Below are 14,928 nucleotides of genomic sequence, written 5' to 3' on the forward strand. Positions count from 1 at the left end.
TTCCAGAATCAAGAGCTAACCCACAGGGGCTGGGAAGGTGGCTCACTGGTAGAGCGCTTGCCTTGCATGCCTGAGGCCCTGGGTTCCATTCCTCAGCACCACATAAGCAAAAAGAAAAAAGCCGGAAGTGGCACTGTGACTCAAGTGGTAGAGTGCTAGCCTTGAGCTGAAGAGCTGAGGAGCTGAGGGACAGCGCCCAGGCCCAGAGTTCAGGCCCCACGACCGGACCCCCCTCCCCCAAAAAAGAGCTAACCCACAGAATGGGAGAAAATCTCTGCAAACCATTAATCAAACAAGGATTGCTATCCAGAATATTTAAAAAGCTTAAAAGAAACACCAGAACGAGTAAATAATCTAATTAATAAGTGAATGATCAACCTCAACAAATGGTTCTCAAAAGAATAACTATACATGACTGATAAATACATAAATAAATATTCATCATTTTTAGCCATAAAAAATGCAAATCAAAATGACACTGAGATTCCATCTCACAGTCAGAACATCAAGAAAAAAAAACATTAAAGAGTGGGAAGAATACAGGAAAAAAAATAGTAATACACCATTGTGGGAATGTAAATTAGTCCAATCACTATGAAAATCTGATTGGAGATTTCTTAAGAAATGAAAAATAGAACTATCATATGATCCAGCTATGTCATGTTTGTACATGTATCCAAAGGTATGTAAATCAACAGGTAGGAGAAATACTTGCGCACTCATGTTTTACCCAACACTATTTACTGGCCAAAATATAGAAATAACTTAGTGCCCAACAACTGATTGTTACATAAAGAAAATGTGGTACATGTATACAGTAGAGTATTATTCAGTTATAAATGGGAATGAAATTATATTTTTTCAGAAAAATGGATAGAACTACAAATTATCATGTTAAATCAGATAAGACTAAGTTCAGAAAGACAGACACTGCATATTTTCACTCATGTGTGGAACTTAAATCTAAGTAAAGTAACACACAAAATAATTGTAAAATGGGGCTATTGGGTGGGGGATTGGGGGAAAAAGAGAGGAGAGGGTGTTAGAGTTGATTATAGATGTATATTGTGTATGTATAGGATAAAAATAGCATAATAAATCCTTCCAGAAAGTGTTTAAAAGGAGCAGAAAGGAGGAAGAGATATTAAGAGAAAGTGATACAGATGAGTGAATTTGATCAAAGTACATTATATGCATACAATAAATATTTCAATGAAATCTACTGTACAACTCCTCTATGCTAATAATTTAAAAAAATGAATGTCCACTATTTAAGTTACCCAGTCTGTTATTCTGTTGTAGCAGACTGAACTAAGAGAAATATTAAATCTTTAAGAAACCTTAAAGAAAAGAAAAATCTAAAGCTTTTGAATTTTCTGAATCTTTCCAGTATAGAAGCTAGAATAGACCTATACACGTTAATAGTCTGTCTTTCTTTGAAAAGAGAGAAAGAGAACATGAAGAAAGGCAAAGGCTTTTTTCCCCACAAATTGACTTATGGTTTTAAATTATTTTGACGAGACTGAAGTTATAAAATATATTCCTGTGACCCATTAACAAGTTGGGAAGCTGCCATTGGAAGATGAGTGAGTCCAGCTGAGAAAGCTTAGATTCATAAATTCATCATCAGGGAAAGATAAAGTGAACTGATACAAAAGCCAGAGCCAGGAAGAGAGGACATCACACCTCATTTTAAGGTGAAGATAATGTAGTATTGGGAGAGGAAGTGATTGCCTGTGAGAAATCACCTAGCTAATGAGTGGCAGGTGAAATCTTCTGACTGCTCTGTTAGATCTCCCCCACAGCCCATAATTCTTTGAGGATTTATGGGGGCAAATGAATGCTATCTTCAGCATGATCTCATTACCATATACAACTTATTCCAAGTTAATTCTAATTTCATATATTCATTAATATTTCTGTTTGGTTGTTAGTATTTTCAAAAGTGCTTTAGAGTCTGTTATAGTTTGGATCATAAGTGTCCCCTAAAAACCCATGTGTCAAAGGTCTGGTCCCCAGGGTAGTGCTATTAGGACATGGTGGAAGGCTTAAGAGCCTTCTTTCTCATGCCTGTAATCCTAGCTACTCAGGAGACTGAGGTCTGAGGATCTGATTCTGAGACAGCCCAGTCAGACAAATCTGAAAGGCTCTTACCTCCAATTAACCAGAAAGTGGAGGTATAGCTCAAGTGGTATATGGCCAGTCTTTAGCAAAAAGTTTAACAAGTGCATGAAGCCTGGAGCTCAAGCCCAGTAACGCTCCAACATACACACAAAAGATGTGAAAGCCTTGTGAAAGGTCATTAGCAATGTGGCCTTAAAAGGGATTGTGGTTCCATATGTTAACTATGGTGCATAATGCTGTGATAAACATAGTTATGCTGGTAGCTGGTAGCTTTAGTATGGCCTTGTTTGTGGTCATTTGGGTAAATGCCCAGAAGTGGGATTTCTGGGTCATAGAGGAGCTCTAGGTGTAGTCTTTTGTGGAACCTCCATACTTCTTTTCCAGAGTGCTAAATCCAGATGCTCCTCAGTAGATAAATGGATCAAGGAAATGTGATATATATATATATATATATATATATATATATATATATATATACACACACACACACACACATATATATATATATACACACACACACACATACACACATATAGTGGAATTCTATGCCTCCATCAGAAAGAATGACACCACCTCATTTGTTAGGAAATGGAAAGACTTGGAAAAAAATCATATTAACTGAAGTAAGCCAGACCCAAAGAAATATAGGTCCCATGGTTTCCCTCATTTGCAATAATTAGTATATGTCTAGGACAATTCTATCGGATGAGCAGAAAAGCTCAAAAGCTATGTACATATGACCATATCAGATGATGCTAAGTGAAATGAACCCAAAGATATGAATACCTCTTTGTCTTTCTTTTTGTTGTTTTTAATGTATTATGTGATGTTTTTTGTTTCTTTGTTCTTCCCCCTGTAGAATATCCCCTGTTGTCACTGTACTTGATTTTGGTACCCTGCATCTTGTATATACCTTTGTCTAATTTAGGGAGGGGAAGGGGAATAACAAAATGCTGAAACAAGGATACAGGATGACCTATTGCAACAATGATACCCACAATACAGTATATTGGAAATGAACTTTACAACTTGTGGGGGGAGGAGTGAGGGAGGTGGGGGAGGGAAGGGATATTGGGAGAATAACAAGGGAAGGGGTAACAATGCTCAATAAGAAACGTACTCATTGCCTTACTCATGTAACTATAACTCCTCTGTACAACATCTTTACAATAAAATAAAAATTTTAAAAAATGGGATTGTGGTATCCTGGCCCTTCCTCTTCCTTTTGCTTCCTGGCTCAATTGTAAGCACTTTCATTCCGCTGTGCACTGTGGCCAGGAAAGTGTGCGTGTTTCTCTGTCTGTCTGTCTGTGTCTGTCTGTCTGTGTCTCTGTCTATATCTCTGTGTCTCTGTGTCTCTCTGTCTCTCTCTGTCTCTGTCTCTCTGTCTCTGTCTCTGTCTCTCTGTCTGTCTCTCTCTGTCTCTGTCTCTCTGTCTGTCTCTCTCTGTCTCTGTCTCTCTGTCTGTCTCTCTCTGTTTCTGTCTGTCTGTCTGTCTGTCTGTCTGTCTGTCTGTCTGTCTGTCTGTCTGTCTGTCTCTCTCTCTCTCTCTCTCTCTCTCTCTCTCTCTCGTCAGTCATGGGACTTGAACTCTGGGCCTGGGTGCTGTCCCTCAGCTCTTCAGCTCAAGGCTAGTGCTCTGCTGCTTGAGCCACAGTGCCACTTCTGGTTTTCTAGTGGTTTATTCCAGATAAGAGTTTCACAGGCTTTCCTGCATGGGCTGGCTTTGAACTGTGATCCTCAGATCTCAGCCTCCAGAGTAGCTAGAATTACAGGTGTAAGCCACTGGCACCTGGCAGGAAAATGCTCGTTTGACACAGATCTAAGCCCAAAACAACAGGGCAAATCAATTATGGACTGGAAACTCCAAAACTTCAGGTATTTTGTATAGTTATAGAAAGCTAACCTTTCAGTGTTGCTTGACATAATCTACTACCTGGAAGAAAAGTATTCTAAATTCAAGTCACAAATACTATTTGTTTGCTCTAAGAGGATACTTATCACTGTTTTGGAATCCCACTAAAATCTTCCTTCACTGTGGCTCTGCCTATGGGCCTCTAAGGAGAGGAGCTCCAGCAACTTACCTTGACAAAGCTTTATAGGAAGAGAGTGTTTCTGTTTCAAGTTAAGCTAGGGCAACTCCACATTTTCTTGCTTTCAACCCATCCCCTTAAAGCCTGCACTTAGACCAGTGCAGTATCTTCAGTGTTTTCTGCCGAACAGAGATTGTCCACCAATACTTTTGGTAAAACCAGAATTTTGTTGCTGCCCTAATCCTTGTTCCCTGTTTACACCTCCTCTTCCTCCCTGTTTAATCACTGTCTCATTTTTTTGTTGGTCAATTTTTTTTTTTTTTTTTTTGCTGGGGAGCAGGGACAGACAGACAATTCCATAGGCAGAAGACAAAAACAGGGAGAAACAGAGCAGGCCAGAGAGTACTAGCTAGTGATTGGGAGACAAGATGGGTATGCCCAGCCAGAACTACTTATTTCCTGCAATGACAGCTAAAGTGAGAAAATACTCCAGAACACACTATTGGCCCAGAATGTCGTTCCTTGTTACCTCAACAGTTGTCAGAACAAGAATCCAACAAATAATTGCTTAACATCGAGAGGCCCTGATCAGAGGTATAAATACTGGCTCAGATTCCAAGTTGCATGATCTTAATTAAGCAAGGCATTTAATCTCTCCCAGTGGGCTCCCAGGGTCAAGTATGGCCTGGGAAGAACCGTTGCTTGATTTTTGTTCTCTCATTCTTTCTTTCTCATGCTCTCTCTCATTGTTTCTCTCTCCTATGTACTCTCTCTCTCCCTCTCTCTCTCTCTCTCTCTCTCTCTCTCTCTCTCTCTCACACACACACACACACGCATGCATGCACGCACATGCATATGCATACATGCACGCATGCACACACACATTTTATTTGTGACAATGTATTACTCTGTAGCTGACCTCAAACTCTCAAAACTCCTGCTTCAGCCTCCCAAGTGCTGGAATTAAAAAATCTGTACCAAAGCCAGGAACTGGTAGTTTATGCCTGTAATCCTAGATACACAGGAAGCTGAGATCTTCGGATTAAGGTTCAAAGTCATCCTGGCAGGAAAATTTATGAGACTCATATCTCCAATTAACCACCCAAAGCCAGAAGTTGAGCTGTGTGGCTCAAGTAGTAGAATACCAGCATTGAGCAAAAAAAAAAAATCACCTAAGACTTTAAGTTCAACTCCCAGTACTGGTATAAAATAAATAAAGAGATATGTACCTGGCAATATACAAAAAAGCAAAGTTTAAGATGTGCCATTCACTGGGAATAGCCCTTCACTCAAGTCTGCCCTTTTCCCAAGAGAGAAGATCCAGGTGGAGGGATTAGCGAGGACTATGTTCTGTGAAGAGATGAATGTTCTCTTAAATCCAGCCAGTGGAATCATGAAGGATGTGAGATAAGGAAATTTTCCTTTGGTACCCTAGACTTGACCTTCCGATTCTTCTTTTGGAGGGGTTGAACTTGAGGCCTGGGTGCTGTCTCTTAGTTTTTTTTCCTCAAGGTTGATGCACTACTACTTGAGCCATAGCTCCAATTCCAGCTTTGTGCTAGTTAATTGGTGATAAGAATCTTACAGACTTTCCTGCCTTGGCTGGCTTCAAATCATGATCCTCAGATCTCAGCCTCCTGAGTAGCTAGTGTTATAGGCGTGAGTCACTGGTGTTTGGTTGTCTTTATTCTTGATCCACTTTCTTTTTTTCAGGCTGTTAGGGTCCTGCTTCTTGTTGCTCCTATTTAATACCCACTTTCAGCAAAAATTTGATAGACTCACATTAAGATATAAATAACTGAGGGCTGGGAAGGTGGCTCAGTGGTAGAGCGCTTGCCTTGCATGCATGAGGCCCTGGGTTTGATTCCTCAACACCACATAAGCAGAAAAAGCCAGAAGTGGCACTGTGGCTGAAGTGGTAGAGTGCTCGCCTTGAACTGAAGAGCTGAGGGACAGTGCCCAGACCCAGAGTTCATGCCCACAACCAACAACAACAACAAAAAATATATAAATAACTGATAAGACAGTGCATGAATCTTCCCATAATAATTTATAATTTTATTAAAGATAATTTCATTGCTTATATTTAGACAGAATAGAAAAGAAATAAATTTAAAGCCCAATAAGTATGACTGAGAGATACACATTTTTTATTTTGTAACCACTTGCTATGTTTTGGTCCTGCCTCCATTTTCAGCACCTTGTCCAAAATTCATATCACAACTATGCAAGCTTTTTAGTCAACTTCCAGATCTAGTTTACAAAGTGAAGTAACACAGGCATATTGTTAGCCTGAGGGCTTATTTGAATGCTCTTGCATTTACCCACCCCAGAGCAATCCCATGGTACAGTAGATGCTCAATAATTACTTCCTGAATGATGTGATCGTATAGAGTGTTGATGGCAGGGATAAGATATCATTCCTGCTTTCTGGAAACAGACACAAACACTCAAAATGTAAATCAACATTGCAAGAGACATCACATGGTCATAACACAATTATTCATTTTTAAACTAAAACCAGAACCACAAAAGTGAGATTTTTCCCTTGTTATAAAAGTAACTGTGCAATTAAAAGATCTTTACAATGAGTTGTAAGGCTCAAGAACTTAAGAAATGGTGACACATGTTGTAAGTACAAACAGAATCCAATGGATCTACACAAATTCACTATGAGAGATTCAGTACAGGGTCCCATGCTTCCTGTCATGGGTTGTTGAGAAACATATACATCTAAAATTACATGCTCAAACTCTTTTTCCCATGCAAATAAGTTAATTTGTTTATTTTTATTATTAAGTAGTTGTACAAAAGGAGTACAATTCCATAAGCCAGGTTTTGAGCAGTGTTTCTTGGTCAATGTCACCTTTTCCTTCATTCTCCCCCATTTTCTCCCTCCCATCCCTACCCTCAGGTTATATAGTAAGTTTATTTTTTAATCCAAAAATAAGTATGAAGAAAACACATGAGTCTGAAATAGAGACCTAAATTAGCTATGTTTTTTTTCTTTGAGCCTAGCTTTTAAGAATAGAACATGAGTACTTGGCTGGCCAGGAGTTAGGGGAGGCTGGGAGAATAAGGATGTATCCTTATAAGGGAAGCAACATGCCTCAAGATGAGGAAAGAGAAACACAGGCTAGAAGATGTTCAGTGTTGTCAGAGCTGAGAAGCAGGGAGGGGAAAAATACAAAGCAAAATTGCGAAGGGAACCAGGAGCCAGACTAAAAGGAATTAACAGCCCTTCATCTTTGACAAGGATTATACCATCACTTCAGCAATATTTACAGTCAAGACTGATGGTGGTTCAAAAGTGACTTCTTGGTCTATTCAAAACAAGATACAAGCTAATCCTGACATGTCTTGAAAGCAACTGTTCACAAATCCAGACCACAGACTCCTTGATGCTCAAGCTCTGAAGTTTACACAGTAGTGCTCCTCCAATTCTAGTTTTCTCTTAGGATATTTATTGTGCACAGAGAATACTTCACAGCTGAAGCATGAGAGTTTATGCTAATTGTCCTTGCTAAACAGTGACATGGTATTCCTGGGGAAATCATGCTAAAAACCAAACCTTTCAGAGTAAAAAGAAGACTTCAGTAAATTAAGGCATAAGAACATGTGCATTATGTCACATACATGTGCGTTAATTGCATGCTAAATCACAGAGATGCTTATTATGTTATTGATTAGCAAATTGTATTTAAGACTTTGCGGAGAACATCTTTACTGATAGTGAAATGAGTTTGATGTCTATGCTCTCAGAAGTTACAGTTTTCTTTGAGTCCTGGGAATGATGAAAGGTTATTTTGGAGGTTTAACAATGCCGACATCTGTCTCAGAGCCCTATGACTTTAAATCTATGATTTTTTTTTTCTGGGTTTGGGCAAATCTAGCTCCAGCTGTTCGTGTGACAATTGTAATAACCAAATGTGGCAAAAGGCTACTGAGCAATGAATACAAACTGCAAGTGGGATACTACTCTTCTCATCATGCAGCACTTGCCTACAGATGGATTTGTCCTATGAGAAGAGTTTTCTGGTACTGACACAAAAAGTGAAACAATTCCAAATCCCAGAAGACTGGCAGGTAGAAATGACCACTGTTTCCTAAATGCTCAGAATTTTCTTCCTCCTTTCTTCTTGCCGCTCCTTCTCCCTCTCTCCTTTTCTCTCTCAACTTTTAATTATCCTCTTTTCTTATTAATAATTTCTCTATTTCCAGATGGCTAACAATTACACCCCTATTCGTAGATGTTTGGTAGATATTTTTATTTAGTTGTGCTATCTAAATATGCTAAAAAATTCTTATATACAAATTTATCAAAATATTGGTACAGATCTACAGGCTATATTGGACAAAATGAAATATCTATAGATAGACATAGTAGTTAATCTAGTAAATTCTATGATGAGTATTTTGCAAGTCTTTTGAGCAACATTCAGTGCCCTCAGTAACATTTTCTTTGCTTTCCTTTCTCTCCACTAAGTTTGAGTGATTCAGAGGAGTAAGATGATCAGAATATAAACCCATAGAATTTACAGATACAATTTAAATAATTCTACAACTGCAGTTATAATTAAGGTGAATTTGAACTTACCTGAGCAAATGATGCCAAGGACAAAAGGTACCAGGACAAAACTTGGCAGCATCTCAATGCTTCTTTGAAAAAGATCACACAGCCTTGTAGGAAAGGGAGTTTCGAAGAGAAAACACAGAGGTTCAAAACCAGTGGAATCCAAAGGAACGGTAGCCACCTGCTGTGAGATTAAAATAGTCTCCAGACATCTCCTTCTGCATTATGCTTCTTAAAGTGCATTTCATCGATCTCTGTGAGCTGTCAGGTCCAGTCAGCCTAAAATCTATTTCTGGGTCCTAACTCCTGACTTATTAATGTACTCTGTCACAGACAGTTGCAGGTGACTTAGAAAGGACAAAGCTGGGCAACTTTGGAATGTGTTGCAGTGTTTGTCTTATGGTGGAAAAGAAAAAAGTTTGCATGTTATAATCCCATCTTAGGAATTAGTGAAAAGCTTTCCCTACTCATTTTGGACCTGAGACTCACCAGGTATAAACATGCCCAGCCACCTCCCTTGCCTAATGGTCTTCTACTGTCAGATATTTGCCCACCAGGTCCTCCTGGTTCTTGCTGCATGAAGTCTTCATTTTCATTCATAAGCCAGCCACACCTACACCTTTCTTCTATTTCACCTTGCATCAGAGCTTACCTGGTTCTTATTGTTGACACCCAGAGGGTCCTTAGAGGCACAAGTGGAGAGGTATAAAGTTGGAGCTATTCAGATAAGGAGGTTATGTTACCTGAATGGGTACAGACTGCAAGGCAATGGAATCCATGATTTGATGACTGAGTTCAAAATCCTCAATGATGTCACATTAAGCCTCCACTGGGTGTGACAGCTTTCTATCACCACAACCAATATCTGAGGAAAGGTATATTTTGGCTCAGAGCTTTGGAGTTTCCAGTGTCTTAACTCTTGGCCCCATTGCTCAAGGCAACACCAGGAAGGTGAAGCAGACAATGTAACCATCCCAGTGGCATTGCTGCCAAGGAAGGGTGACACTTGAGCTCTGGGGTCTCCTATCTTTCCTCAGCTCCCCACCCCACTCTATGCTTCAGTCTCACATAGTCTCTTCTATCCCGTTCATCCCTGGCTGCCTCCTACTCCACCAAGACCTCCTGAGGAATGCTTGGGCTCTTGTCTCCTGAGGTCTCCAGAGCCTGCCACATGCACATGCTTGAGAGTAAGTAAAACGCAAACACAGAGAGGAAGGAGAGAACCATACATCAAGGGCCTATCCAACTGATAGCATGTGTACAGAAGTAGCCCCTTTTCTTTCCAACAAATGAAATAAAGGAGCATCTGCCATCCACTGAGGGGACAGGAAACTCACAAGATCCCAGCCCTCTCTCTAGAGTGTCAGAAAAATCTAGACTACTTCTGTGGTTCCTGTAGCTTCCAGTCTGCTCTGACCACAGAGGATGCGTTGGTGGTGGGCAGACACTGTCCCTTGGAATGAACAACAGTATTACCTTTGGCTAGACTCTGCCACAACCAGAAGGCTGAGTGATAGGATCCTCTCTGAACCTACCAAGACCTACAGCTCTCCGGGCTGTGCCAGAGGGCTGCGCTCTTACCTTTTCTCATAGGACTTCAAGCAGTTTCTTCAGTGAATTGAGACTTTTAAAGAGCAGACACCAAGTACAGGAAGGGAGTTGTCTTGAAACAGCTTTTGCTTTGGCGTCTCTGCAACACAAACAGTCTCACTCATTGTGTGGATAATTAAGGGGAGGGGAAACAACAGTGTTTAATTTACAAATGTATCTCTCAAAACCCTGTCCTGTTAAACTACAGTATTTAATTCATAAATGCATCTCTCAAAAACATGTCCTGTTTTGACCCAGGGTGTGCTATTTCCTTTTTGGTCTATAAATCATCAAATACACCAGCCAGCAGTGGCCTGGGATGTGATAAATGTGTCTATCGAAGCAGAAAAAAACAGAAGTTTCAGTTATGCATAAAGAATAAGTTTGTGTTTTTGAGTAAGTTTTATATTTTTGAAACCTCTGTTAGTCACTGACCCAATGCAGTCAGCACAGAAGAATGAACCTTGCAGCACATTCCAAGGACTTTGTGTCACTGCTCAAACTAGTTCCTTAAGACAGCAAAGAAAACTAAAAAGGAGGGGAGAGGAACACCTGAATTGAAAGGGAAAGTTGTCATGGTATTCTAAAAGCTGCAGCAAGTATAATCCAATGCTCTAGGACTATTATAATCCCTTTTTTGGATCCAAAGACCATAAAAAGTGTGGTTTGCTTTCCTCTAGACCACATGAGGGATGTATACTTACACCTGTGCACACACAATCAAACCAGTATCTAGTAAATATTAGAACTTCAACTGAACTGGTACTATTTGTAATATGAAACTTGATGGCACTAAAAAGAAGACTGGGTATAGATGGCTCATGAGTGTAATCCTAGCTACTCCAGAGGTTGAGATCTGATGATCACTGTTCAAAGCCAGCCCAGGCACGAAAGTCCCTGGGACTGATCTCCAATAAACCACCAAGAAACCAGAAGTGGCACTGTGGTGAGCAGACTCAAACCAAATAGAGCAACAACAAAATAGTTAAGCTTGAACTCTGCAAATGAACATCATGGGGAAGAAGGTCTCCATTGTCACTGCATAGCTCTGACACAGTCCCATCTTTAGGGATGGGAGAAATTCTTCTCAGATTTCCAAGTAACACACAGAAGAGTTCCAGCTGATCACAGAGCAATTCTCAACATTACAAGTTTATCACCAACTGTATTTGATGGAATCAAACCAAGGAAGAGAAGGCTGGGATGCTGTGCCCATATTAATAAGATACATTAGCTTTGTGACTATATTCACATTCCCTAATTTCCTTGAGAGCAAGGAATATAATTACACAGTACTGATAGTGCCTTGGCCACCTCAGAATGTGTCAAAGCAGCTCAGCCTTGCTGGAACTATCTGCAAATTTGTTTTGTTTAGGATAATGTGGTGTAAGAAAGTTAAATATGGGGCTGGGAAGGTGGCTCAGTGGTAGAGCACTTGCCTTGCATGCTCGAGGCCCTGGGTTCGATTCCTCAGCACCACATAAGAAAAAAGCCGGAAGTGGTGCTGTGGCTCAAGTGGTAGAGCGCTAGCCTTGAGCTGAAGAGCTGAGGGACAGCGCCCAGGCCCAGAGTTCAGCCCCCCTACTGGACCCAAAAAAAAAAAAAAAAGAAAGAAAGTTAAATATATGCACCCAGGCAGCTTGAGAGATCTAGGCTCTAGAAAGGGAGTTCTAGAAGAAACTACCAAAGACCAAAGAGTTTATATTAGAAAATAACAAGCTGGGCACCGGTGGCTCATGCCTGTAATCCTAGCTACTCAGGAGGCTGAGATCTGAGGATTGACTTTCAAAGCCAGCCCAGCCACAAATGTCCATGAGACTCTTATCTCCAATAAACCACCAGAAAACTGGAAGCGGTGCTGTGGCACAAGTGGTAGAGTGCTTGCCTTGAGCTGAAGAGTGCAGGGACAGCGCCCAAGCCCAGAGTTCAAGTCCCACGACTGACAAGAAAAGAGGAGGAAAGAAAGAAAGAAAATGACAATAGGTCTTAGGTAGTTGTCTTCTTAGGAAAATCCCTTGTGTGGTAGTTCATTTGTCCAAACCAGCACCATTTACCAGTGACAAAATGGAATCCAGGGAGGGCAGGGCAGAGTCATTGTAGTGAATCACATCAAAACATGCTGATGACAACCAAGATCCCATAGCCTAGTGCTGTTAGGGTGTTTGTACTGTTACCAAAGCCCTGCCAAAGGCTGCTCTGAGCCCCAATACTCCCTTATAGTAAGAGAAAATGACACAAAATATGTAAAGAATGGAAAAATAAATTTATTAACAGTCTTGGCCAGAACTGGGGAGCCAGTCTCTCAAACTTTGCCCATAAACAATGCTATTATAGAAACAAAAGCCAGGAAACATATATATATATTATATATATATTTACATATACATATATGTGTGTATATATACAGATATATCTGTATATCTGTATATATATTGCGCTTTGGGTTCCAATTAAGGAAGATAAGTCTTTTCCCTTTCTCCTGGGGACAGAGACCAGGGACTTTAGAGTTCTCAGAGGTAGGCCATTTTTGCTCCTAGTATGGTATTTCCTTCAAGGGAGTGAACTGGAGCTTTAAAAAAAAATTAAAAACAGGGTTTCATAGGGTTCTAATATAGTACCATGACTCTTAAGAATTTCCTGTTACCAGACAGGTGCTGATTTCTCATACCTGTAATACTTCTGAAGCTAAGATCAGGAAGAACATGGTTTGAGGCAAGCCAAGACAGGAAAGTCTGAGAAACTCTTAACTACTTAACTCTTAACTATCTTAACTACTCCATCTCAAGCTACATGTGGTAGCACTCACTTGTCATCCCAGCTACCAAGGGAAACCTAAAACAGGCAGATTTCAATTGCCCAGGGAAAGAAGTGAAACCTTGTCTAAAAATATCCAGTGCTGAAAAAGGCTGAAAGTGTGGCTCCGTGATAGAGTGCCTGTGTAGCAAGTGTGAGACCCTAAGTATTATCCCTTACCCCCCTAAAAAAGAATTTCTTGTTATCATATTAAGAAGAGTGTATCAACTGATTGAGAAATACAAGAGAACACGTACCCGCCATAGAAGCTTTATGATCTCCATCTGCCATTCCTTGGGTACTTGAGAGTTTGCAAATTCCCTTCTCATTGGGCCTTCCTTGTGTTTCGTATCTCAGCCATTCTTGTGTCAGTCTGGCTGTAGCTGGCTAACAATGCTAGAAGTTCAAATGCTCACTTCCCCTTCTTGCTGCTGAGAACTGTGTCTGTGGAAAGTACTAATGGCTGCTGTCAGCATTCAGAAGTCTGAGGGTCTGAAAGTTTATAGTGTCTGAATTTGAACTTCTCGCTGCCCTCCAAAACAATACCTTATCTTTTGATAACTAACATTTCCTTTAATGGAAAATGCTGTTGTTATAAACTTACTAAACGAGAGAGAGAAAGAGAGTCATTAGTATGATTATATTAATATGATAACTCAACCATTTTTCCAATGCTTTGCAGTCTCCCCAGGTTCAGCATTAGCAGACCTGGACATTGGAACAAGAGGAAAACAAATATGATGATGTGTCAGACTTTGGCGCCTCCTGGTGGGCAATAGATTGTATAGCTTCACTTGAGCTTTTTCTTTTTTCTTTTTCTTTCTTTCTTTCTTTTTTTTAAATGTAATTGTAAAGGTGATATGCAATCAGGAAAAACCGAAAGAAAAAGAAATAACTGCAAACAGTACACTAAGAAGAAATCTCTTGTTTCCATATCTTGGAGTTCATTTTGATTAGCATCATTTTATATGGTCATATGTACATAGCTACTGAGCTGTTGTGATCCTCTGCTAGAACTATCCTAGACATATTCTAGTTATTACAAATGAGGGAAACCATGGAGCCTATGTTTCTTTGGGTCTGGCTTACTTCACTTAATATGATTTTTTCCAAGTCTTTCCATTTCCTTTCAAAAAAATTGTTTTACAGTATTGGGGCTTGAACTCAGGGCCTAGGCACTGTCCTTTAGCTTTTTCAGTTAAGGCTGATAGTCTACCACTTAAGCTACTGCCTTACTTCTGGTATACTGGTGGTTAATTGGAGATACGAGTCTTATAGTCTTTTCTGCCTGGTCTAGCTTCAAACTGCAATTCTCAGTTCTCAACCTCTAGTTTGAGATGGCATGAACCACCGGTGCCCCTTGAACTTTTTTTTTTCCTTGAACTTCTTAAAGATTGTAAACTTTAGGTATCATTTGTTCCTTAAATATTAACTTTTAAGAATACATGCTACAGGTATTGGCAAAAGAACAGACCTCAGGACCAATGGAATAGAATTGAAAACCCAGAAATGAACCTACAGACCTATAGCCATCTAATCTTCGATAAGGGAGCTAAAACAATAGAATGGAAGAAAGACAGCCTCTTCAGTAAATGGTGCTGGCAAAATTGGTTAACTACTTGTAGAAAACTAAAGCTAGATCCTTATATATGACCCTGCACCAGAATCAACTCCAAATGGATCAAAGACCTCGAAGTCAAAGCAGACACTCTGAAAACATTACAGGATGGAATAGGAGAAACCCTGGGTCTCCTTGGCTCAGGCTGAAATTTTCTGAACAGAGACCCGGAAACACAACAAATCAAAGAAAGGTTG

The 14,928-nt window shown here is 40.0% G+C and overlaps 1 protein-coding gene across 6 annotated transcripts in view; it reads right to left on the reverse strand.

The window, feature by feature from the left end:
- Chrnb3 (cholinergic receptor nicotinic beta 3 subunit) overlaps window positions 1-13,529 on the reverse strand; it is a 36,804-nt gene extending 23,275 nt beyond the window's left edge. For 4 of the 6 annotated variants that reach the window (XM_070016060.1, XM_070016065.1, XM_070016063.1 and 1 more), the window contains exons 1-4: window positions 13,371-13,529; window positions 10,312-10,420; window positions 9,474-9,595; window positions 8,755-8,914 (exon numbers count right to left, since the gene is read on the reverse strand). In XM_070016060.1, the coding sequence (XP_069872161.1) occupies window positions 8,755-8,914; window positions 9,474-9,509 (196 nt within the window). In that variant the 5' untranslated portion in view covers window positions 9,510-9,595; window positions 10,312-10,420; window positions 13,371-13,529. The remainder of the gene's footprint in view (window positions 1-8,754; window positions 8,915-9,473; window positions 9,596-10,311; window positions 10,421-13,370) is intronic. The other 2 variants (XM_070016062.1, XM_070016061.1) reach the window with 2 other exon arrangements.
- Window positions 13,530-14,928: the final 1,399 nt, after the last annotated feature.

The sequence above is a fragment of the Dipodomys merriami genome, unplaced genomic scaffold, assembly GCF_024711535.1.
Source record: "Dipodomys merriami isolate MVZ:Mamm:240054 unplaced genomic scaffold, mDipMer1.0.p SCAF_12, whole genome shotgun sequence".
NCBI lineage: Eukaryota > Metazoa > Chordata > Mammalia > Rodentia > Heteromyidae > Dipodomys > Dipodomys merriami.